Source organism: Oncorhynchus tshawytscha, linkage group LG32 (assembly GCF_018296145.1).
Source record: "Oncorhynchus tshawytscha isolate Ot180627B linkage group LG32, Otsh_v2.0, whole genome shotgun sequence".
Classification (NCBI taxonomy): Eukaryota; Metazoa; Chordata; class Actinopteri; order Salmoniformes; family Salmonidae; genus Oncorhynchus; species Oncorhynchus tshawytscha.
In genome coordinates, this window is record NC_056460.1 from 5,046,936 (window position 1) to 5,071,630 (window position 24,695).

The 24,695-nt window shown below is 46.5% G+C and overlaps 1 protein-coding gene across 1 annotated transcript in view; it reads left to right on the top strand.

Annotated features, from left to right (window-relative positions):
* Positions 1–24,695, top strand: part of LOC112230128 (heterogeneous nuclear ribonucleoprotein L-like) — a 63,816-nt gene that overhangs the window by 34,362 nt on the left and 4,759 nt on the right. The window contains exons 4-12 of the mRNA XM_042310933.1: positions 4,778–4,863; positions 6,722–6,818; positions 6,936–7,008; positions 13,609–13,680; positions 15,888–16,108; positions 16,619–16,740; positions 17,861–18,062; positions 18,517–18,574; positions 18,841–18,939. Of these exons, the coding sequence (XP_042166867.1) occupies positions 4,778–4,863; positions 6,722–6,818; positions 6,936–7,008; positions 13,609–13,680; positions 15,888–16,108; positions 16,619–16,740; positions 17,861–18,062; positions 18,517–18,574; positions 18,841–18,939 (1,030 nt within the window). The remainder of the gene's footprint in view (positions 1–4,777; positions 4,864–6,721; positions 6,819–6,935; positions 7,009–13,608; positions 13,681–15,887; positions 16,109–16,618; positions 16,741–17,860; positions 18,063–18,516; positions 18,575–18,840; positions 18,940–24,695) is intronic.

Genomic DNA, 24,695 nt, shown 5'->3' on the forward strand with positions numbered 1-24,695 from the left:
GAGATAGACAGGTGGGTGGTCGACCCAGGGAGAGTGCCGAGGCCGCCTGGGATTCGCTGGAGCAGTGCGAGGAGGGTTACAGGAGAATGGAGTTGGAGAAACGAGCACGGCGGCGCGGTAGGAAGCCCGAGAGTCAGCCCCTAAAATTTCTTGGGGGGGAGGGCACAAAGGAAGGATGGCGAAGCCAGGTAGGAGACCTGCGCCAACTTCCTGTGCTTACCGGAGAGCGAGAGAGACCGGGCAGGCACCGTGTTATGCTGTGGAGCGCACAGTGTCCCCAGTGCGGGTGCATAGCCCGGTGCTTTACATACCAGCTCCTCGCATCGGCCGGGCTAGAGTGGCATCGAGCCAAGTGCCATGAAGCCGGCTCTACGCATCTGGTCTCCAGTACGTCTCCTTGGGCCGGCGTACATGGCACCAGCCTTACGCATGGTGTCCCCGGTTTTCCTGCACAGCCCAGTGCGGGCTATTCCACCTCGCCGCACTGGCAGGGCGACCGGGAGCATTCAAGCAGGTAAGGTTGGGCAGGCTCGGTGCTCAAGAGCTCCAGTGCACCTGCACGGTCCAGTCTATCCAGTGCCACCTCCACGCACCAGCCCTTCGGTGGCAGCTCCCCGCACCAGGCCTCCTGTGCGTGTCCAGAGCCCAGTACTCCCTGTTCCTCCTCCCCGCACTCACCCTGAGGTGCGTGTCCTCGGCCCAGTACCACCAGCGCCGGCACCACGCACCAGGCCTACAGTGCGCCTCGCCTGTCCAGCGCGGCTAGAGTCTCCCGCCTGTCCAGAGCTGCTAGAGTCTCCCGCCTGTCCAGAGCTGCTAGAGTCTCCCGCCTGTCCAGAGCTGCTAGAGTCTCCCGCCTGTCCAGAGCTGCTAGAGTCTCCCGCCTGTCCAGAGCTGCTAGAGTCTCCCGCCTGTCCAGAGCTGCTAGAGTCTCCCGCCTGTCCAGAGCTGCTAGAGTCTCCCGCCTGTCCAGAGCTGCTAGAGTCTCCCGCCTGTCCAGAGCTGCTAGAGTCTCCCGCCTGTCCAGAGCTGCTAGAGTCTCCCGCCTGTCCAGAGCTGCTAGAGTCTCCCGCCTGTCCAGAGCTGCTAGAGTCTCCCGCCTGTCCAGAGCTGCTAGAGTCTCCCGCCAGTCCAGAGCTGCTAGAGTCTCCCGCCTGTCCAGAGCTGCTAGAGTCTCCCGCCTGTCCAGAGCTGCTAGAGTCTCCCGCCTGTCCAGAGCTGCTAGAGTCTCCCGCCTGTCCAGAGCTGCTAGAGTCTCCCGCCTGTCCAGAGCTGCTAGAGTCTGCCGCCTGTCCAGAGCTGCTAGAGCTGCCAGAGCCGCCAATCTGCAAGGAGCCGCCAGAGCCGCCAGTCTGCCAGGATCCGCCAGAGCCGCCAGTCTGCCAGGATCCGCCAGAGCCGCCAGTCTGCCAGGATCCGCCAGAGCCGCCAGTCTGCCAGGATCCGCCAGAGCCGCCAGTCTGCCAGGATCCGCCAGAGCAGCCAGTCTGCCAGGATCCGCCAGAGCAGCCAGTCAGCCAGGATCAGCCAGAGCCGCCAGTCAGCCAGGATCAGCCAGAGCCGCCAGTCAGCCAGGATCTTCCAGAGCCGCCAGTCAGCCAGGATCCGCCAGAGCCGCCATTCAGCCAGGAGCCGCCATTCAGCCAGGATCCGCCAGTCAGCCAGGATCCGCCAGGATCCGCCAGTCAGCCAGGATCCGCCAGAGTCGTCAGCCAGTCCGGAGCTGCCCTTTAGTCCGGAGCTGCCCATCAGTCCGTAGCTGCCCCTCAGTCCGGAGCTGCCCCTCAGTCCAGTGGGGCCATTTAGTAGGGTTGCCAAACCTAGGTCGGCGGCGTATGTTTATGGGGCTGTTTCCGTTCTAGGTAAATTGTATGTCTATGGTTGCCTAGATTGGTTCTCAATTAGAGGCAGCTGTCTATCGTTGTCTCTGATTGGGAACCATATTTAGGCAGCCATATTCTTTGGGTATTTTGTGGGTGATTGTTTCCTGTGTCAGTGTTTGTGCCACACGGGTCTGTTTCGGTTAGTTCACATTTATTGTTTTTTTGTATTTGTGTTCATGTTGAGTTTTTCGTATTAAAAACCATGGACACCTACCACGCTGCGTATTGATCCTTGTTTCACCTCTTCAGAGGAAGAGGAGGAAATCTGCCGTGACAACGAGTTAATACTAGATATGTTTGATTCACAACTCCATCTCAACCAAAAATAAAAGTTGAAGCATAGGATTAAATCAAAGAAAACTGTATTTAAAGTGAATTTAAAGTATGATTTGATTTAGTCCTATTTTTGAACCTATATTGGTTTGGTTGAAATGGAGACGTGAATCCAACATATCAATTATTAATTTGTTGACGAACTGGAATTGAAGCCAAACTCAGTGGCACAGATATCCAAGCAGAAGATGCATCTCAAATGTTGATATTTGGTTGTGTTGACAACCAAACACAATTCAACATCACTTTTGCAATACGGTAAATAGCCTATTAACTTGTCGACAAGTTAACAAATTATCATTTGGATTTACGTCTCCATTTAAACCAAAAATAAAAGTTAAAGAATAGGATTAAGCCAGATGGAACTATCCAAGCAGTTGATACTGTAACGTCCAAAGAGTGAGTGTGTGTGGAGTCAGGCGCAGAGAGCCAAGGATACGGGAAAAACCACGATTTAATGTCCAACCAATAAAATGTACAAATAGGTGACTCCGAAACACAGGCGTAAAACACTCTACCTAACATACACACAATAACCCACAATAACAAACACCATCATTTAACAGAAACAAGCCCACACAAACACCAGCGGGCTAATCAAACTTAAATAACACCAACCCAAAAACCCCAACAAGGAACAGGTGAAAACAATTAGACAAAACCAAACGAAAAGGGAAAAAGGATCGGTGGCAGCTAGTAGACCGGCGGCGACGACCGTCGAGCGCCACCCGAACGGGAAGGGGAGCCACCTTCGAATGGTATTCGTGACAGATACATATCCTTTAAATGTTGATATTTGGTTGCATTGTCAACCAAACACAATTCAATATTACCTTTGTAAGACAGTAAATAGCATAATGTTAAGGCTATTTTGCAAACTAATAACAGTATTTATTCAACCTTAAAATGAGCAGCACATCCATGGCTACATTATGAGGTTACTTTAACAATAAATGTCTTCTCATGTAATCATAGAAAGCGTTCAGCGTTGTAGATCTGTAGAAATCTTTGCAATTGCAATAATAATCTGTACAAAAACTCAAACGGCATCGATCCACCATGTACTTTAATGTCGTCTCAGGTAACGACAATCCAGGTCATGTGGCTGTGCCTATTAGATCAAGCACAGTGATAACACATTAAGTTGTGTTAAACTAAATATCTGACATTGTATTCCCATTTGAACTTTGTTGTGCTTTCAAATGGTTGAAGCACAGTGAAAACACATTTAGGTGAAAACCCCCAAAAAAAAAAAAAAAAAATCAGACATTGATTTTCCATTAGAATTTGGTTGTGCTTTTAGGGTTAGGGTTCTCTGGTTGAAAGCATAGTGATAACACATTGGGAATTCAACTTTTGGTTGTCTTTTTGAGTGGGTGAAAATAGGTTGGAACCACATTGATCAACGTATCTACCAAATATCTGTAATGCTCCGGGTGTCGTGGGTGTGGAGTCAAACGCAGGAGACAGAGAGTGCAATGCTGTGCGTCTTTAATAGCACCAACGCACCACAGGGTGCTCGCAATAGTAACAGCCCCAAACACAGGGAATGAAAATGTACAACGGAAAAATCACGACCAGGCACTAACACGTACCTCTACAACAGAGCCGAAGGTTACACTGAAATAATCCCGCACAACAACCAGGCGGGCCGGCTGTCTAATAAAGACAAACTAATCATACATAAACAGGTGCTACCAATAAACATACAAGGAGGGGGAGGAAAGACAATCAGTGGCAGCTAATAGGCCGGTGACGACAACCGCCGAGCGCCACCCGCCCGGGAAGGGAAACCACCCTCGGTCGGACTCGTGACAATATCACCCAATTCTCCACGTTGAAATGACATGGTGTGTCCAGTGGGAAGCTTGCAACGATTTTGTTCACAATGGTTTAGTTTAGGATGGTTTAATTTCAAATAGTTTATTTGGTTTGGCTTACAATGGTTTAGTTTATCATGGTTTATTACACAATGCCATGGTTTAACTTATGGTATTTTAGCAAACGATGGTTTAGTTTATCATGGTTTAGTACACAATGCCATGGTTTAGCTTATGGTATTTTAGCTTACGATGGCTTAGTTTATCATGGTTTAGTACACAATGCCATGGTTTAGCTTATGGTATTTTAGCTTACGATGGTTTAGTTCATGATGCAATGGTTAAGTTTGCGATAGTTCAGCAATGGTTTTGTTCACAATAGTTTACAATGTTTAAGTTCACAATGGTTTAACTTTGCTTACAATGATTTAGTTTACAACACTTTAGCTTGGATTTCCTGAAAGCCTTGTAGCTAATGTGGCATGTTATTTATCTCGGCAACCCAGCAGCTCAGCCACAAAACGTAAAGTCTAAAATGTATGTTTAACTGACGGCCAATCTTCTATCCATGAACAAATATAATTAAAAGAAGCAAGAAGAAATGCGTTTCTACTTGTGGTGTCGGTCTGGGTCATCTAGAAAAATACCACACAAACTACTAAGCGTTTAGGAAACTGTTCCTAATTATTGTGTTCATTACAGCATTAGTCAGAACCCAGTCGTTGCTCTTCTGTCTTCTAGGATGTTCTGTACACAGTCTGCAATCCCATAGGCAACGTGCTGCGCATTGTCATCTTCAAACGCAATGGAATCCAGGCCATGGTGGAATATCCTTTCTGGAGTCAAGCTGGGCTACTGCAGGCGTGTGTGTCCGTGCATGCACGGGTGGGTTTGTGCCGAGGATGCATGTAGAGTGGAAGCATGTGCATGTGTATTGATTCAAGAGTCTGTCTGTATGAGTGATTTTGCGTAAGTGTCTGTGTATGTCTCCCTGTGGGTTTGTATGAGTATGCACACCTGCATCAGTATGTCATTTTGGAGTGGGAAACAAGCTGTCAGTCAGTGCTGGCCCCACACACAAACGCACTCAGGCTGTAAAAAGCTTCAGAGTAGAGGAGCAGAGCCCACTCCACTCGACCGGGTCCTCGAGAGCACTGAATCAGCATGAGCAGCATTCCAGCGGACGAGATGGCCCTTCATCAAATATGGATGATTGTCTCTCGGCATCACACAAACACACACTCCTGGCACACACACACTTCGCATGAATAAACACCTGACAGCACCAGCGCTCACTTATATGTCGTAAGCAGTGTGTGTGTGTGTGTGTGTGTGTGTGTGTGTATTATGGTTTGCACACCTCCAGTATGTGTAGTGGGTTAGTGGCCATATTTCAACACACTTTTCATTATGCAAGTCTTATATCAGATTAACAGCCTATGTAATAATTAGCATGTTGTAGGCCAGTCAGTGCATGCAGTTCTGGAGTGTGAACCACATTTGTGTTCAGTTTTTGTATCCTCTTGGAAAAATGATCAACAATGGGAGGTACGTTTTAACTGATATACTGAAGTACTGATACTGTTCCCTTATTTATAATCACATTGTAACGCAATGGGCAGCTGTTTATATGTACTGTCTGGCATTATAAGACATTTCACTTTGTCTCCAAGTTGGCTCATTATGTGGATCATGTACAGCTATCAGTCAAGAGTTTCTTGCTAATGGTAACACTAGGAGCAGAGATTGGCCAATGGGAATTCAGGAGACAAGGGATTGTTGTCACTGTTGTTTCAGGTTTGGGTTTTATGGGAGATGGATGCTTAAAACCTCTCTTTTATTGCCACTGGGATGTGGTTACCGCGGCAACGGGGGTTTCTAAGGTGCTCTGTGTTGCATGTGTGTATGATCTGATCTGTGTGTGTGTTCCAATGGGCGTACCATCACATACTGCATTTTATCATATAATATTTGAAGACAGGCTCAACAAGCGAGAAATAGAAAGACAATTTGGCACACCTCAATTAGATTTCAATTCAATTATATTAACAGAGACATTTTGGACCTTTTTAGGTTTTTATAGTGCATTTTACTTTTACTACCGAATTTGCATATCGATCTACTCGTCTGCAAGCTTGGAAGCAGAGCAGCTTGAAAAGATGTCATGATGTTAGAGACTACAGTCACTACTCAGCTACACTAGTGTAGCTGTAATCAGCACAGTCACTGCCAATAAGGTTATAGAATAGGGCCTTGTTCAAATACTCTTAAAATGAATCCTTCCTTCCTATCTTCAACTAATTACTGATCTGACATGAATGGATTGATGTAAGCAAGCTTTCCATTGTAATTGCACCAGTTATGCCTTGTCAGATGAGGGGTTACTTACAAGGAAGCGAAGGAGGAGAATGTATTTTAGGAGGATTCGAACAGGGCCCTATTCTATAAACTAATCTGCAATTGCAATTGCTGAGCTGATTACAGCTTCTCTGAAGCAGAACTACATTGGGCTGAGTGACCCAAGAGTATGCGAACAGCCTTAGTCGTCTGCAGGGTGGCTTGTAGTTCTTGCTCCATCTCCTATGTTATTGCCTTCTGGTCATTGTGATTCTACTCTGTTTGTCACACAATGTTTTGAATTCCACTGAGATCCTCCCGGTTGCTCTTCCTTAATGGTGTTGCCACGTTCGAAACTGTCAAAAACGCCCAGAAGGCAAAATCGGCTCTCAACGGAGCCGACATATACGCCGGCTGCTGCACCCTGAAGATCGAATACGCTCGGGTAAACACACACACTCACAAACCCACGTACACACACAGTGCTCACACACACTCCACCAGGATCCCTGTGGACCCCTAACACACATGCAGCGGTGCTCTGCTCTCTCTCCCCATGCAGCCCACGCGACTCAACGTCCTCCGCAACGACAATGATAGCTGGGACTACACCAAGCCCTTTCTCGTCAGGCGAGGTACGATATCCTTCTCTGCTGAATCTCTTCCTGTACTAGGGTCATATTCATTAGGTAGCAAACTGAAGAAAACCGACTGGAACAAGGAGAGACTACCTGGACTTGTCCAATAAGAAACGCTAATTTTAGATCTCTGTTGCAAAACGTTTTAAACCATCCTCCGTTGCATGCTCTAATGAATACAACATTTGTGTGTGCGTTGTGTATGTCACTTCTGTTTTACAAAGAGCTGAAATTCAAATATGTTGAGCAGAGCAACCCTCAAATCTGTAGCCATGGTTGTCGAACCATTTCAAAACCCTTTCAACCTTCACACTCCTACAGACCCATAATCAGTTGAAATGAGCTGTGACAAGAAATGAGTTCCGCCATTGTGGTTTTACATTCGTTCCTTAAAGATCGGCCATGAATCTCAATTTGCCAGTTCGTCTGTTGTTTTCTCTTCAACATTAGGCCTCAGTCTTTGTCCCTGCCTAGTCTTCTTCATTTCCTAACTAAAATGAGTCAAAATAGCCTCTCTGTTAAAAAAATATTTATTTTCTTTCAGTCATTCGCACTTGTGCCATCAACGAACCTTGGTAACATACACATCCTTTTGTTTTACGTATTAATTGCCAATAGAAATGTCAGATTTAGCTGTTTACCACTTCCTGTGCGTATAGTGTTGTAGCTTGCTGTTGCTTTAGCGCCCCCTACTGCTCAGTGCTGCAGGTCAGAGTGGGTACGGTCCAGTCGTCAGTGCAGGGTTTCCCAAACTCATCATCAAGCTTTGATTATTTGAATCAGCTGTGTAGTGCTAGGGCGAAAAACTAAACGTGCACCCAGGGGGGCCAGGACCGAGTTTGGGAAACCCTGGCCTAGTAGTACCTTCACGTTTTAATCACAAATTGTATTTTATCCAACAACCCCAACCTTACCTTATCCAGATATCAAATGTTATTAGTCACATGCACCGAATACAACCACCTTACACCTTAAGCACCTTACATGCAGATGTGTTTACGTACTTAGTTAGGAAGAGAGACATCTGATTGGGTATACATGCTCTAAGAAGCAATTCAATATTTTATTGCAACCAATCAATCACATTTATTTTATGAAGTCCTTTTTACATCAGCTGATGTCACAAAGTGCTGTACAGATACCCAGCCTAAAACTCCAAAGAGATTATAACAGTACATGATCGTTCTTCCAGACGTTCATAGATGACCAACAGGGTCAATAGTTTAACACCTCAGGAGTAAATGTTAGTTGGCTTTTCATAGTCAAGAAAGGATTCAATTATCTGTGAAAACAGATTAAATCAGATATATTCATGAGTGGCATGTTTCGTCACAATATTGTTTTGAATGTATCTTTTAGGACTGATGACCAGCTAAGCGTTCTACTCAATGCAGTCTCAATGGACACTGATGAAGATTTAGTCTAAAGTACATTACTATGGCTTTGAAACCCAATGACATTTCAAAAGGGGGGCAAATAATTTTTAGGACAAGCTTTTGTCGTCATTGTGATGTCGCCAGATTTACTTTATATACAGTAATAACTTTAGATTGAGGGGAGAGCACTAATATTTTAGCTAGCTAACATTAGCATTGCTAGCTATTTCTGGCAGATTTTTGTAGCTGATGACAAAATTGCCATCTCTCTAAAACAAACTTGACGACAATGATGGCAAAGTTGTTTTCTACAAATGATTTGTCTACTTTAGCAATGTCATCGTATTTCCAGGCCACTATAATGTACATTTGATTAAACAGTCATTAGCCCCCGTTCCGAAAGACTGGGCATTAACAATCAGACATCAATATGCTGCAGCATCTGTAGAACGTTCATTGATAACAATGGCAACGGTGCGACTGAGTGACGGAGGTGCAACCCATGAATATGCCTCCACTTCTATCAGTCTGTCCTTGAATAAATCTTTATGGAAACATTGGCTGTTTTTATCTAATGCAGCAAGTCTTTGAAAAATTAAAACATTCATCCCTTTGCCATGGCCATGGTAGCCTACATTGCATGGTACAAATGCTGACACAAAATATTGAAATGCAATGACCAAGCTCATGTCCTTGGATTTGTCAGTGCTGAGTAGGCCCAGAGAATAAAGCAACATCGATGAAGGGCTATTGCTAATCCCCCCCCCCCTCCACGCCCCTTTAATCTTTCATTTGGTCATCTATCTATTTTACTACTCAATCGGTGAAAACATCATAGAATCTGATAATAGCAGACCTTGACTTTGCTGAGCCTATTCCCTTGTCCCTTTGCTGAGCCCACACCAATGAATCGATGCATATTAATTTGATATCTAATTATACAGTGCATTCGGGAAGTATTCTGACCCCTTCCCTTTTTCCACATTTTTGTTACGTTACAGCCTTATACTAAAATTGATTCAATTGTTTTTCATTTTCCGCAATCTACGCACAATACCCCATAATGACGAAGCGAAAACAGGTTTTTAGACATTTTTGCACATTTATAAAAAATAAAAAACAGAAATACTTTATTTACATAAGTAATCAGACCCTTTGCTATGAGACTCGAAATTGAGCTCAGGTGCATCCTGTTTCCATTGATCATCCTTGACATGTTTCGACAACTTGATTAGAGTCCACCTGTGGTACATTTAATTGATTGGACATGGTTTGGGAGGCAGACACCTGTCTATATAAGGTCCCACAGTTGACAGTGCATGTCAGAGCTAAAACCAAGCCGTGAGGTCGAGGGAATTGCCGGTAGAGACAGGATTGTGTCAAGGCACAGATCTAGGGAATGGTACCAAAAAATGTCTGCAGCATTGAAGGTCCCCAAGAACACAGTGGCCTCCATCATTCTTAAATGGAAGAAGTTTGGAAACACCAAGACTATAGCTAACCGCCCGGCCAAACTGAGCAATCGGGGAGAAGGGGCCTTGGTCAGGGAGGTGACAAAGAACCCGATGGTCACTCTGAGAGAGCTCAAGAGTTCCTTTGTGGAGATGAGAGAACGTTCCAGAAGGACAACCATCTCCGCAGCACTCCACCAATCAGGCCTTTATGGTAGAGTGGTCAGATGGAAGCCCCTTCTCAGTAAAAGGCACATGACAGCCCACTTGGGGTTTTCCAAAAGGAACCTAGGACTCTCAGACCATGAAAAACAAGATCCTCTGGTCTGAAGAAACCAAGATTGAACCCTTTGTCCTGAATGCGAAGCGTCACGTCTGGAGGAAACCTGGCACCATCCCTACAATGAAGCATGTTGGTGGCAGCATCATGCTGTGGGGATGTTTTTCAGCGGTAGGGACTGGGAGACTAGTCAGGATCGAGGGAAAGATGAATGGAGCAAAGTACCTCTGTAGATCCTTGGTGAAAACCTGCTCCAGAGCGCTCAGGACCTCAGACTGGGGTGAAGATTCACCTTCCAACAGGACAACAACCATACGCACACAGCCACGACAAAGCAGGAGTGGCTTTGGGACAAGTCTTTGAATGTCCTTGAGGCCCAGCCAAAGCCCAGACTTGAACCCGATGAAACATCTCTGGAGAGACCTAAAAATAGCTGTGCAGCGATGCTCCCCATCCAACCTAACAGCTTGAGAGGATCTGCAGAGAAGAATGGGGGAAACTCCCCAAATACAGGTGTGCCATGCTTGTAGCATCATACCCAAGAAGACTTGAGGCTGTAATCGCTGCCAAAGGTACTTCAACAAAGTACTGAGTATAGAGTCTGAAAACTTATGTAAATGTGAATATTTCCAGGGGGATACATTTGCAAAATGTTCTAAAAACCTGTTTTTTTCTTTGTCATAATGGGGTATTGTGTGTAGATTGATTATTTAATCAATTTCAGAATAAGGCTGTAACATAACAAAATGTGGAAAAAGTGAAGGGGTCTGAATACTTTCCGAATGCACTGTAAAATAGCGTTGTCCCCACACCAAATATTATAACATTACAATGCTCAACAAAAGACAACCCTTGGTCTCTGAATTTGAAGCTCTCATGTACTGGGGATGCTTTAACAATATGAGTTGCCATAGATAGACTTACAGCCCATAATTATATTCATATAAATGGGAGCATGGTTTTTAACCAAGCAGAAAGCCTGCCTTGTGTGACTTGGGCTTGATTAAACATCCGTTGGACGGTGTAATTGACACGCCAGTCCCGATTCCCATTCTCTCTCCACAAATGGAGGGTAAACAGTGTCTTATCGCCCACAAGCCAGGGCTGCTCTCCAATCGATCGCCTTGCCGTATATTAGTTTTGAAGGTCTGTTTGACTTTGACGGCGTCGAGGACTTTTTGCCGTGGAGCTGAAGATGTGTGGTCAGCTTCCAATTGTTTTTATTGACTGGAGGAAGAAGACAGAGAAGCAACTAGAAAAATAGCAAGAGGCTGAAAATAAACTGCCGACATGATAGAAGGCTGAATAATAATGAATTGGAAGCTCTTTAGTGCAAGCAGAGAGAAATTAAAATAAAACAGCACCACACAAGCCTCTTGAGCCGCAGACGGTAAATTTAAATCCTAATCAGCTTGCATTTTGGGGAAATTGAAATGCTATATTCGCACTTGAGGCCCTTAACATATCAGATGCTCTTCAAAAATAATTGTTTGGTGTATATACAGTATCTTATCATACGAACATAGAGAAGGACAGCGTGTAAAGAGATGTAATTCTTCTCATCAGAATCACATAGTAGTTTATGGATGTTGTCTTTCAAACCCCTTGTTCGTTCTTTTGAGTACATTGCCTCGAAGGTACTCAGGAACATTGCCTCAAAACACACGTGAAGTCTAGAAGTGTATTCACACCTGCAGGGGACGTGCCTTATTAAACATTTAGCTAAGACACGAGAGAGACACGTCATGTGTGTTCCACACATCTCTTACCCCTTATCTGTAAAGTAAGATACAATTTCGATAGATTTATCCCAACTACTGGGATGACGTCATTGTCAGAGGCCTCTCTCTCTCTCTCTCTCTCTCTCTCCTCCTCTCTCTCTCTCCTCTCACAGTCTCTCTCTCTCTCTTCTTCTTCTCTCTCTCTTTCCTCTCTCTTTCTCTCTCTCTCTCTTCCTCACTCTCTCCCACAGTCTCTCTCTCTCTCTTTCTCTCTCTCTGCCACTCTGTCAGGTGAATAGCGAACCTGTCGGCTCAGTGCAAGCATCAAGGTCACTCCTCCTCTCCTCTCAGTTAATCCTTCTCCTCTCCACTTTCTTAGTGGTTTCTGTACAAATATGGCAACCCACCAATCCCACCGGTTCCTGCCTGCCTAACTGCTCGTTTTGTACCAATTAGCTTAGCTCTGCATGAGCTCGGTCCCCCGTGGCCCGCGGGAGCTGGCGAGAGGATGGCATGCGTTCTTTTAACTCAGCGCCGCGCCGCACCTTCCATTTATGTCTGTGTGAGTAGCACCAGTTCTCTCTCGCATTGTTGAAGTTAGACTTTGAAAAAAGGATGCTCAAATGATGTAAGACAGGTTGAGTCATTGCACTGAAAGACACGTCCATGTGAACACACTTGCATGCTCTACAGTGCACACACATACACACACAGTTTGGCACACACACTTCTCTCAAATCCTCAGAGTAACAGGGTTCACTGAGTTGATGGTTGTGCATATGTCATTGAAATACTCCCAACTCTCCCAACACCACTAAAATGTTAAGGAATGCTTTTAGTTTAGATGACGTTTGTTTGATGACGAAGGGATGCAGTGAGAAAGCCTGGTCCTATATCTGCTTGTGCTGTACAGACAAAGCCCCATAGAGGTATACAGCACAAACAGATCTGGGACCAGGCTAACAATGACAGAGGCTGTTTCCAGCAATGCTCCATATAGTAGTCTGTAACTTCATTGGGATACGTTACATAAAAACGAATATATTGCATATGCTTCAGTCTTAGTTTGACAACACCTAGAGTGCGTTTGTCTGCGTCTCTGCCAGTAAGCTGCATTGGGGAAAAGACTGAAAATACGCTTGTCTTTGTTCTGTTAGTCCTTTTCCTGGTGCACAGTAAGAGGATTAGGGTAGAAGGGTGCTTAATATAATATTAATATACCTTTTTTCATGTCAATGCATTTTCCCTCCTATCTGGGTCAACGTTTCCACCTGAGGCCATTGAACTGTTACTGTGATATTTTAATGGTCATTTTAACACACCTCTCTTCCCCCCCCAAAAAACACTGTTTTATTGTTCCTCTGAAATTCACCCGAGCTCAGTCAGCCAAGGAAGAGAAATGTGTCATTTGAAGTACAAGGCCAAATTTGAATCAAAAGTGTATAGTTTTGATGTTATACCAATTACCAAACGTGTTAAGCAGTGTCTAGATTTGCTGTTACTAAATCGAATCTGCTTGCGTAGTGTGGTTTTATGGCTTTCAGTCATTCCTAGGCTGGCGTGCAAATGTGCCAATGTGTAGGTGTGTATATGTGCTTGTGTGTTAGTCTTGTGTGTGTTCGTCCTATGTGTGCATGACTGTGTCTGTTAGTCCCCGTGTGTGTATCTGTGCGTGTCTATGCATGTTGAGTGGATGAATGTGCATTTGGCACCTGGTGGCATTGTCACTTTACATTTGCCTTACACTGTGTATTCTGTCTGTGTTGCAGAGCGAGGGAAGGGGAGACAACGCCAGGCCATTCTGGGAGAGCATCCGTCCTCCTACAGCGACAACGGCTATGGTCAGTGTCGCTCACATTCGCTGCCTCTCTTTACCCCTCCCTCCCTCGCTCTTTCTCTATTTTTGTCTCATGTCTCTCCTGCCCTCACTAGGCTGGACAATAAAATGAGTCAAAATTCACCCACGGCTGGAAAATGGCAAAAGAACGTTGGCTAAGCTGGAACACTTGCACGAGCCTATAGTAGATGAAGAGAATCGAACGTTCCCAGAGCCTCTTCTGACTGGAGTGACGCTTGGAATTCCATTTTGCCTAAATGACTCCAAAAAAATGTCCCAGCTGCTTTGCCGTATTCTACCACAACAATCTGTTCTGAAAAATAACAACTCGGGTAGAAAGTAAACATCCGCACCTCGATGATGCCAAGTGTGCTTATGTTTGTGTAACGAGGAAGTTGGGAAAAATTGCAACTTTTGACTATTTCTGGTCTAGCGATCGATGACAGCAGAGTACGCTTCCCAACTTTATGTAATTAGAAAGAGGAGATTATCCTGAATCAAATGGTGTCCGATTTGAAAAAAATCCAAATATGGACATTGTGAGATTTCTGGCGAAATATACCAGCATACCTCTCCATAGGAAAACAATGGGAGGAGCTCAGCGTTCCAAGGGCAAACGGTATTTCAGAGCTAGCGTTTGATGACAATGGAGTACGCTGCCCAGCCTTACATAATTAGAAAGAGGAGATTCTCATGATTCAAATTGTGTCCAATTTGAAAAAATCTAAATACACACATTGCAAGATATTTGGCAAAATATACATACATACCTACATTTCCCTATAGGAAGCAATGGGACGACTTCAGAGTTCCATGAGTCATTTATTGTTGTTGTTTACATTTGAACTATCAGCAAGGTGGGCAGGTCTCATTGCCAACCATAGCAAAGCAGGCATTGTGACGTAGAACAATAGGCAATACTGTTCTACGTCACAACAATAGGGAATAGAACATTCGGAAGGTGAGTTGGTGCCATGGTGCTCAATAGAACAATAGGATCTGGCAGGGTGAAAAATGCCCTAAAATAAGGCCTGTTTTTTCGTGATTACTTCAAAACTACGGCAAGCAGCTGGGACATATGGTAAAATTATGAAACTGGGCTCCACGTTGGATGCAATTATTTCATTTTTATCAGAAAAAAAGCATTACAAAATAAGCATAAAAATGTAATGTGTCCAGCACACACACACACACACTCCCTCTCTCTTTATCCCTCTCATTCTGACTCATCTCTCTTTCTCTGTCTCTCACTCCCTCTCTCAGCATCACTCTCGATCCCTCTCTTTCAGTCTCCTCATCTTTCTCTTCTTCCACCTTTCTTTCTCCCAGTATCTCCCTTTCTCTGTATCCCTCTCTGACTCATCATCTCTTTCTCAGAATCTCTCTATCATTCTATCTGTCTCACCACGTCTACAGTATCTCTTTTCTTTCCCATCCCTCTCTTAATCCATCCATCCATCTCTCTCTCTATGTGACTGTCATTGTGCATCTGGGCTTTGGGTATCCTGTAATTAAGCTCCAACACCCACAGACACTTACATCTGAAGGAGGTGGTGGAGGTTGGATGGATGGATGGAAAAACAGGGGAGGAAGGGGTGGTCTCTACATATGTGTGTGTGTCATACAGTCATTGGTGTGAGTGTGTATATGTGTGTCAGGAGTTTGGAGAGAGCGTAATGATGTGATGTGAGCGGCCGCTCTTGAAGGCACTTGGTAATTAGCCAGATCTGCAGGGGAAACGGGGTGCAGTGGTGTAGAAAATGGTGTAGGACTTTTTTAGTACTGCTGGAATTGTTTATGCTACTTCATGGGGGGCTGGGAGCTGAGGGGGGAAGTTTGCACTGTCATCTCAACCATCCCCAATAAGGTCATCCTATGTCTGTGACAGCTTTTTCTTGTTCTTTCTTTCTCTATCTCTCTCTCTCTCTCTCTGCCCCCCTCTGTCTCTCTCTGCCCCCTCTGTCTCTCTCTGCCCCCTCTGTCTCTCCCTCTCTCACACACTCTTTCTCTCACTCTATTTCTTTCTCTCCCTTACTTTCTCTCTCTTCCCTTCTCTATATTTTGTCTTTCTCCCTCTGCCTCTCTCTTTCTATCTCTCTCTCTTTCTCTCCTGCCCCCTCTCTCTCTCCATCTCTCTCTCTATCCCCCTACCCTCATCCCCCTTTCTATTTCTCACTTTCTCTCAGTCTTATTCTCTCTCCCACTCTCCAGGGTCACACTGCCCCCTGCTGCCCCTGCCCAGCAATAACAGGTACAAGAGGAGCTCTCCCCATGACGCCCAGGAGGTGGTTGCCTACCCCCTGCCCCAGACCTCCTCCTATATGGGCCACGCCTCCAGCTCGTCGGTCGCCATGGTGAGCGGCCTGCACCCAGCCAAGATGAACTGCACCCGCATCTTCAACCTCTTCTGCCTGTATGGGAATATTGAGAAGGTCAGTGTCAGCGTCTGTTTTCTCACGAGATGAAAGCAAAAGCTACTGCAATTCAAAAAACATCATTAATTTCAAAGTTATAAAATGGATGTATCAATCCTGGATTGCCTCTTTAAATGAGAGGGCTGAGGGCAATAGAGTGACAGCTAGTGTGACTAGGGGGTGGATGCAATCAAGTTGCCATGGCAATCTTTATGCTGTAGCTTTGGTTACAGAATTACTGCCAGCAACCTACCACTGTGAGGGGAGTACCTACCAGTTTGATTCAATTGAACCTTGACCTGTAATATGTTTTAGAGTGAGACTTATTCCATTTGGTCTCTGTATTAACGTGGATAAAAACAAAAGTGTGCTTAGTGATTAGTTGATTAGTTAATCAAGTGTGCTGGGTATTACTCGAAGAGAAGACATTAGTAGGGGTAATGCAAAACTAACCCAAGGTCAGCGTCACCTAGTCAGAAGGTCTGTACGGATTCACAGTGATGCCATTTGGTCTTATTTACGCCCCAGGTGAAGTTTATGAAGAGTGTCCCGGGCACCGCACTGGTAGAGATGGGAGATGAGTACGCTGTGGACCGAGCCATCACACACCTCAACAGCATCAAGGTGTTCAGCAAGAGGCTCAACGTCTGGTGAGGAGGCTACATGTTTCACCTTTGACCCCAACCCCCTGAACCCTAGCTTGATGAGCGTGACATTCATCTTTCCTCGATTCCTCACGTCCTCTCTCCTTGCCTCCTTCTCAAAAGCACCTTGGATCTTCTCCTCAAATGCGTTTTGAGAAAGAGGCAGGAAGAGAGGACGCGAGGCCATCCTTTGAAAGAGAAAGCTAGTACCGTCATCATTATCATCAATTTGTTGCTTAGCAAGTTTTGGTTTTGGGAATCTTCAAAGCGTTAGGAAAAAAGGAGAGTGGAGGTGCACAAAGGCCTTATTTGTCTCGACAGCGTTGGCTGTTTAAAGGCTTGGGTTGTGGGTTGCGTTGAGTCGTCCTATTGAATTGGCAGCCTCCATCCATCAGAATAATGAATTGCCTAAGCTGCTAGATCCAGATGAGTCTTTCGTTCAGCTCCGCTGGGATTCAACCCCGCCGCAAGGAATTCAAACAGCATTTGATTATGTTGGCGGACGGTCCACCAGTTACTGACTGCATACCCAATCTGAAGACATTGCTGCAACATATGGGGCGTTGTTTGTAACATGCTATATGTTGTGAAAGAGATGGATGTCGTGGCATGAAATACATATTTTTCTATAGCATGCTATAAACCATGCCCCAAATAGTATAGCATGTTACAATACAAACAATGCCCGGATAATTATAGCATGTTAAAAATGGCGCTGCCATAGCCATCTCTAGGCCTCTGAATGAGAGACTGCATATAGCGTTGAAAAACTTAAAGGGCATTTCATAAATCCCCTTCAACCCGTTGGGAGTTAGTCTCGCAGCACTAAGCTGATACATACCTAACCTCTCGATCCCCTCGGCCCTTGAGAGCCTATTTGTTATTAGAGGGTCAAGACAGGTTTTTTTTATGTTTACTCTTCCTGTCCCTATCTGTACCTTGGCCTCATGAATGCATAAACCCCATTGAATGTGCTTCCTTTTTGTTCACCCACTATAGGAGGAAACATGGAATTACATATAGATTATCTATGGCTGCAAATCTAGCAGCTGTGTTCCTCTCCCATCTAAATATCTATCTATTCATCCCTCCCTCCTTCCCTTCCTTGATCTTTCCATCCCTCCAGTGTGTCCAAGCAGCACGCGGTCATCCCCAGTCAAGTGTTTGAGCTGGAGGACGGCAGCAGCAGCTACAAGGACTTTGCCATGACCCGGAACAACCGCTTCAGCAGCGTGGGCCAGGCGTCCAAGAACATCATCCAGCCGCCCGCCGCTGTGCTGCACTTCTACAATGTCCCGCCCTGCATCACTGAGGACGAGCTGCAGAGGGTGGGTGTGGAGGGGAGGGAAGGGGGGAAGGGGTGGCTGTTTAGGCTGGAATGGTGACTGATGTCTTGAGAGGTGGGAGGTGGGGGTAAGGAGAGGTTGAACCCTTTCTATAGTGGAATTAAAAGTTTGGATGTCCCTGATAATGGGTAGCAGGAGACACCTGCCTATAGGGTAGAGAAGACACAAGCAAGTGGGGAGATAGTTCTTAACATTTTAATAAACAGTCATTCAAATCTTTGCAATATGTCAAGTTATTTGGCACCAGACAGACAATAGCCCAGTGGCCCTCCCAAGACCAGGTTTGAATAACACTGGCCTGTAGAAGCCTATTTCTTGTCTAGTGTTGAGATTCATATCATAACATCGCCATCTAGTGGATAATATATACAACACACTGAATGAAGCAATGTTGACGCAATAGCTGAACCTTTTCTGTTGTGTGCTTTATGTTTAGTTATGTACAGAGCATGATGTTCCCGGTTTCATCAAGTTCAAAGTCTTTGATGCAAAACGTAAGTGCTCATTTCATTCATTATGTTGGACTAAATGGACATTATATAACATGAGTCAATTCAGTAGAGGTACTAGTCATAGACATTCAGCTCTGTTTCTGAATAATGTGTCAGCAACAGCTAGGCACCTAGATTATAAATGTAATAAGGAATAATGTAAATAGATAAATATTATTCTACTATGACTGATATGAATAGACCATTATGAATGATTTTCCTATACATGTTTCTAAATGCTTTCAAAATGCTTTCCCACTCCCTTCTAGCCAGCTCCAAAACTATCTCAGGCTTATTCGAATTTGACAACAAGACACATGCTGTGGAGGTTCTAACAGTCCTCAACCACCACCAGATCAGAATTCCAAGTAAGTACGGTGTCCTGCTCCAGAGAGAATGACATCAGAATGCTTGCTTCAATAACAGAAAAAAAGAGCGAGAGATGATGAGAGAATGATAGAAAGAGAATGGGTCACAAGGCAGTAGGCTGGATTCAACACCACATGTGTGCCAGAGACTGCAGCCCTAGAAAACCTCTAGAAAACCCATGCCACCTCCTCTGTCTCTTTTAAGTGACATCTTTGAGACATTTAACATGGTTCTGACTGCAACTATCCACCCAAAAAAGAAATAATAAGGTTGATGTCCGCGCCCCCCCCCCTGCGAAAATCAAATTAGCATAAGGTCCCCGGTACCAGTTGAAAAAATGTATGGAAGAGTACCATCAGGGCACAAAGCGAGACCCAGATGCAGACACAGGAGGCAGATGGTTGGAGTCTTAGATGTTTATTGATCCAAAAAGGAGTAGTCAAGAGAATGGTCGTGGACAGGCAAAAGGTCAAAATCAGTTCAGAGTCCAGGAGGTACAGAGTGGCAGGCAGGCTCGAGGTCAAGACAGGCAGAATGGTCAGGTAGGCGGGTACAGAGTCCAGAACAGGGTCAGGGTCAAAACGAGGAGGACTAGAAAAAAGAGAATAGAAAAGGCAGGCGCTGGGGGAAAACACGCTGGTTGACTTGGACATACAAGACGAACTGGCACAGAGAGACAGGAAACACAGGGATACATACACTGGCACAGAGAGACAGGAAACACAGGGAGAAATACACTGGGGAAAACAAGCGACACCTGGAGGGGGTGGAGACAATAACGAGGACAGGTGAAACAGATCAGGGTGTGACAAGTACTGTATATGGAGACTGTTTAATGCCAAAAATATGGGGTTAAATACATGTCAAAATAAAAATACATGTTTCCTGATATTTCTTATATCTTTCAGATGTAGGAGAGACATTTTAGAAAAAAAATATATTTTTATATTTTGGGGTCTGTTGACTGTCTGTTGTTCCATGTAGTGAATCTGTTAATAAATACGTTTGAATGGGCATTATGGCCCAAAATAGTTATCTATTATATATAGAAATATTTATTTGGGATACTTCAAGGGGTCATAAAATACTAAATCAACAGCTAAATGATTCTTGGTATGACCTTCTTAAAACGAATACATATAGCTTAGTAGAACCCCCCCAGTTTAGACAGGGCTTAAACTTTTTAGTGCCAAAAATAAGAGGTTAAATACATATTTTAAAATATATATATATATTAGACCATACAAACGTATTGAATAACAGATTCACTACACGTGTAGTGAATCTGTTATTCAATGCGTTTGTATGGTCTAATAGCAGTAAGGCCTCAAAAAACAATTAGACATGAAGGGGTCCTAAAATCATAAATCCAATAGCTAAATTATCCTTGGTATGACAATTCCATATAACTTAGCTTAGTGGGACCCCCCCCTCCCCCTTATCAGTTAACAAAACAACTATACTACCTAAGCATAATGTTAATGATCAATAGCTGACTAGCATAGTCTGATTGCATAGAACCCCCCCCCAAAAAAAGTATAAGATAGTTGAAATGTATATGTTAACATTAATTCTGATACTGTAGGCCACATCTAAGGCTGTGTTTAGACACTAATTGGTATTTTGACCAATCACAAAATACTAAGACCAGGGCATGACAATCCCCCCCCCCCAAGGTGCGGACTCCCGGCCGCACTCCTAAACCCATAGGGGAGGGTCCGGGTGGGCGTCTGTCCACGGTGGCGGCTCCGGCTCGGGACGTGGACCCCACTCCAACAAAGTCTCAGTCCGCCTGCATCGCGACCCTCGCCGCCGACCTTGGCCTAGTAATCCTCACTGAGGGGCAGCTCGGCACTGAGGAAGCTTGGCACTGAGAGGAAGCTCGGCACTGAGAGGAAGCTCAGGCAGTTTACTGGCACTGGCAGATCCTGGCTGACTGGCGGTTCTGGCAGATCCTGGCTGACTGGCAGATCCTGGCTGACTGGCGGCTCTGGCAGATCCTGGCTGACTGGCGGCTCTGGCAGATCCTGGCTGACTGGCGGATCCTGGCTGAATGGCGGATCTTGGCTGAATGGCGGATCCTGGCTGCTCCTTGCAGACTGGCAGCTCCTTGCAGACTGGCAGCTCTGGCTGCTCCTTGCAGACTGGCAGCTCTGGCTGCTCCTTGCAGACTGGCAGCTCTGGCAGCGCTGAACAGGCGGGAGACTCCGGCAGCGCTGAACAAGCGGGAGACTCCGGCAGCGCTGTAGAGGAGGAAGGCGCACTGTAGGCCTGATGCGTGGTGCTGGCACTGGTGGTACTGGGCCGAGGACACGCACAGGAAGCCTGGTGCGGGGAGCTGCCACCGGAGGGCTGGTGTGTGGAGGTGGCACAGGATGGACCGGACCGTGAAGGTGTACTGGAGATCTTGAGAGCAGGGCTGGCACCAACCGCCCTGGCTGGATCTTCACCCTAGCCCGGCAGATGTGAGGAGCTGAGATGTAGCATACCGGGCTAAGCACGCGTACTGGGGACACCGTGCGTTCCACCGCATAACACGGTGCCTGACCAGTACTACGCCCGCCACGGTTAGCACTGCTATGCGCACTGTAGCGGTGAGCTGGCACAGGACGTGCAAGGCTAGGGAGGTGCACAGGAGGCCTGGTGCGTGAGGCTCGCACAATCTTCACCAGCCGACTAGCACACACCTCAGGACGAGTATGGAGAGCTGACCCAGGTGCCATCAAATCCCCGACACGCTCCGTCGGACGAATTCCGTGCCTCATGCACCAACACAGCAACTCCCTCATAACTCTCTCCTCCAATTTCCCCATTAACTCCTTCACAGTCTCTGTTTCGCTCACCTCCAACACCAGCTCTGGTTCTGGTTTCCTCCTGGCTCCTTACAATAAACGGGGGGAGTTGGCTCAGGTCTGACTCCTGACTCTTCCACACTCTCCCTGTGCCCCCCCAAGAAATGTTTGGGGCTGACTCTCGGGCTTCCATCCACGCCGCCGTGTTCGTCTCTCCAACTCCATTCTCCTATAACCCTCCTCGCACTGCTCCAGCGGATCCCAGGCGGGCTCCGGCACTCTCCCTGGGTCAACCGGCGTAGTGACAGGCAGTGGCAGCAGGAGCAACAAAGTTGCTCCCTGCCTTTCTGACCTCCTCATACAGGTGCCTGTGATCTAAACCTACTCGGGCAACTTCAACCTCAGGGTGCGCACGCAGCCACTTGGCCGCATGACCAAAGTGCCACGGCAGCTGTTCCGCCCGAGGACCGGTGTTAGACCACACCATTACGCTTCTCGCCTGATACGAGAAAAACACCCGCAGGAGGTAACCGGACGGGTGTATCACTGGGTGAGCAAGCTCCGTTAACAAGAAAGAAACAAAAATTGCGTCCAGCTTGAGGGGGAAATGTGGTACCCCTACCTCCCTCCCCGATGGGACAGAGCATGCGTTCCCTGGCGACCCACTCGCACCTGCCACTCCACATGAACTGAAACACAAGCCTCACTAGAGGCCTCCTCAGACAAGCCGGCAATGGGTAGATGTACGCCAAATACAAAAGAGACGGCAAAACATCCACCTTTAGGACCAGGACTTTGCCCATAAAAGACAAATACCTAGCCTTCCACATTGCTAGCTTCCTCTGTACCACTGCGATACGCATGTTCCAGTTTAGCGTCGCTGAGCCGGAGGTCTCAAAATGGACCCCGAGAATCCTCAGGGCCCCCTCACAGAGAGAGAACCCCCCGGGCACATCCGTTCTACCGCGCCATCTTCCGAAAAACTTGACGGAAGACTTTGCATGGTTCAGAACCGCTCCCGACGCTCAGGTGAAATCCCCAAAGATGGCAAGGGACCTTGTCAGGCACGAGTCCTTGCACAGCAGCAAGGAAGTGTCATTGGCGTACTGCGTCATCTTAACACGCAGCCCACCACTTCCAGGGATCAACAAGCCTTCCACCCCTGTGTCTGCCCTAATGGCAGCCCCCAGAGGCTCCATGTACAGAACGAAGAGGAGAGCCGAGAGTGGGCACCCCTGCCTGACCCCAGACGAGAGGTCAAAAACGTCACCCAAGTGACTATTTACACTAACTCGGCACCCCGCTCCGACATATAATGTACGAATCCATCCTATGAACTTCTCCCCAAATCCTAATCGACCCAAAACTCTGAATAAAAAGGATCTATTTTCACGCGATCAAAGGCTTTCGCCTGATCTAGCGCTGCTACCATTAAAGGCAGTCCTCTATCTTCAACCCAGGCGATGGAGTCCCTGATTAACTGTAGGTTCCATCTAATAGAGCGGCCCTCTACCCCGCACGTCTGATCCTCATGGACGACGTAGGGAAGGGCTGTGCGCAACCGGTCTGCTAAAACCTTTGCAAGTAGCTTGTAATCTACACACAGCATGGTCAACGGCCGCCAGTTGCCAAGGTCTGTTACTTCCCCCTTCTTATATAAAAGTGACAGCACACCAATAGCCATTGATCCCCCCGGGACCCCCGTCTCAAGGATGGCCTTCAAGACTTCGAGGACCACTGGTCCAAGTATACCCCAAAACTTGAGATAAAACTCAGCCGGCAGCCCATCCATCCCTGGCACCTTCCCTTTTCCCATCCTCCTAAGAGCGCTCTCAACCTCTTCTAGTGAGATCTGGGCCTCCTAATGTCCTCCGGCAACCGCCTGGACAAGTGTTCTAAAAACACATTTCCCTGCTCTACATCTATTTCCCTTTCCTTAAATAAACCTTGGAAATGATCAGTTGTCACCCTGACCATATCCTCTGGTTCTCTAACTATACTACCATTTTCTTCCCTAACGCCATGCATTACCTTCCTACTCTGTCTGGCCCTAACCGACTTAAAGAACATAGCAGAACAAGTCTCATTGTGTTCTAGAAAGCCACTATGCGCACGCTCCAGGAAAGCTCGAGCCTTCCGCTCCTGCAACTCCCTGAGCTGCGCCTTTAGGGTTGCGGATCTCTCCCAGTCAAACGACCCGCCGAGGTTGCCTGCCTCGTACTCGAGTTCAATTAACCTTTGGATACGATCCACCTCCCTCCTCTCCTCCTCCCTTTTTTCCTCTTGCAATACCCTATTATAAAAGCCCTAATCCTCACCTTAACTAATTCCCACCACTCTAACACCCCCTCGCACATGGACCGGAGGCCTTCAAGCCTCAAAAGAAACCAAAAAACCTGTCAACAAAAGCCTGCTCCTCCAGCACATCCCGATCTAACTTCCAGTACCCCCTACCAAAGAGGCAGACTGGCGACCCCACCTGCAGGAGCACCCCGTCGTGATCCGAAAAGAAAACAGGCAACAGCCGCCCAGACAACTTACCCAAAGACCTGGGTACAAAAATATAGTCGAGCCTCCGCTCAACCCCCCTGGAGTTGCGCCATGTAGGACCGGCCATTTTCTGAGTAGTGTGCAGGCCACCATCAACCAGACCATGGCAAGCCATTAGCCCAGTGATGGCACCTGCACTGCTATCCCCCTATTCCTAAATATGTATTAAAATCCCCCCCTATCACTAATTTCCTATTTGTGACACACAGGGGCGTCAGACAGTCCACCATCTCCCTTCTGTCTGCCACCACCTGTGGCCCATACACCACCACTAATCTAAATTTACAATCCCTTATCGTGACATCCACCCCTATAACCCTCCCCTGCATCACCACAAAAGAACCCTCCACTTTTACCTCCCTGTGCCCACACAAAATCCCTACCCCCGATGAGTGCACCCCCCCAATACCCCA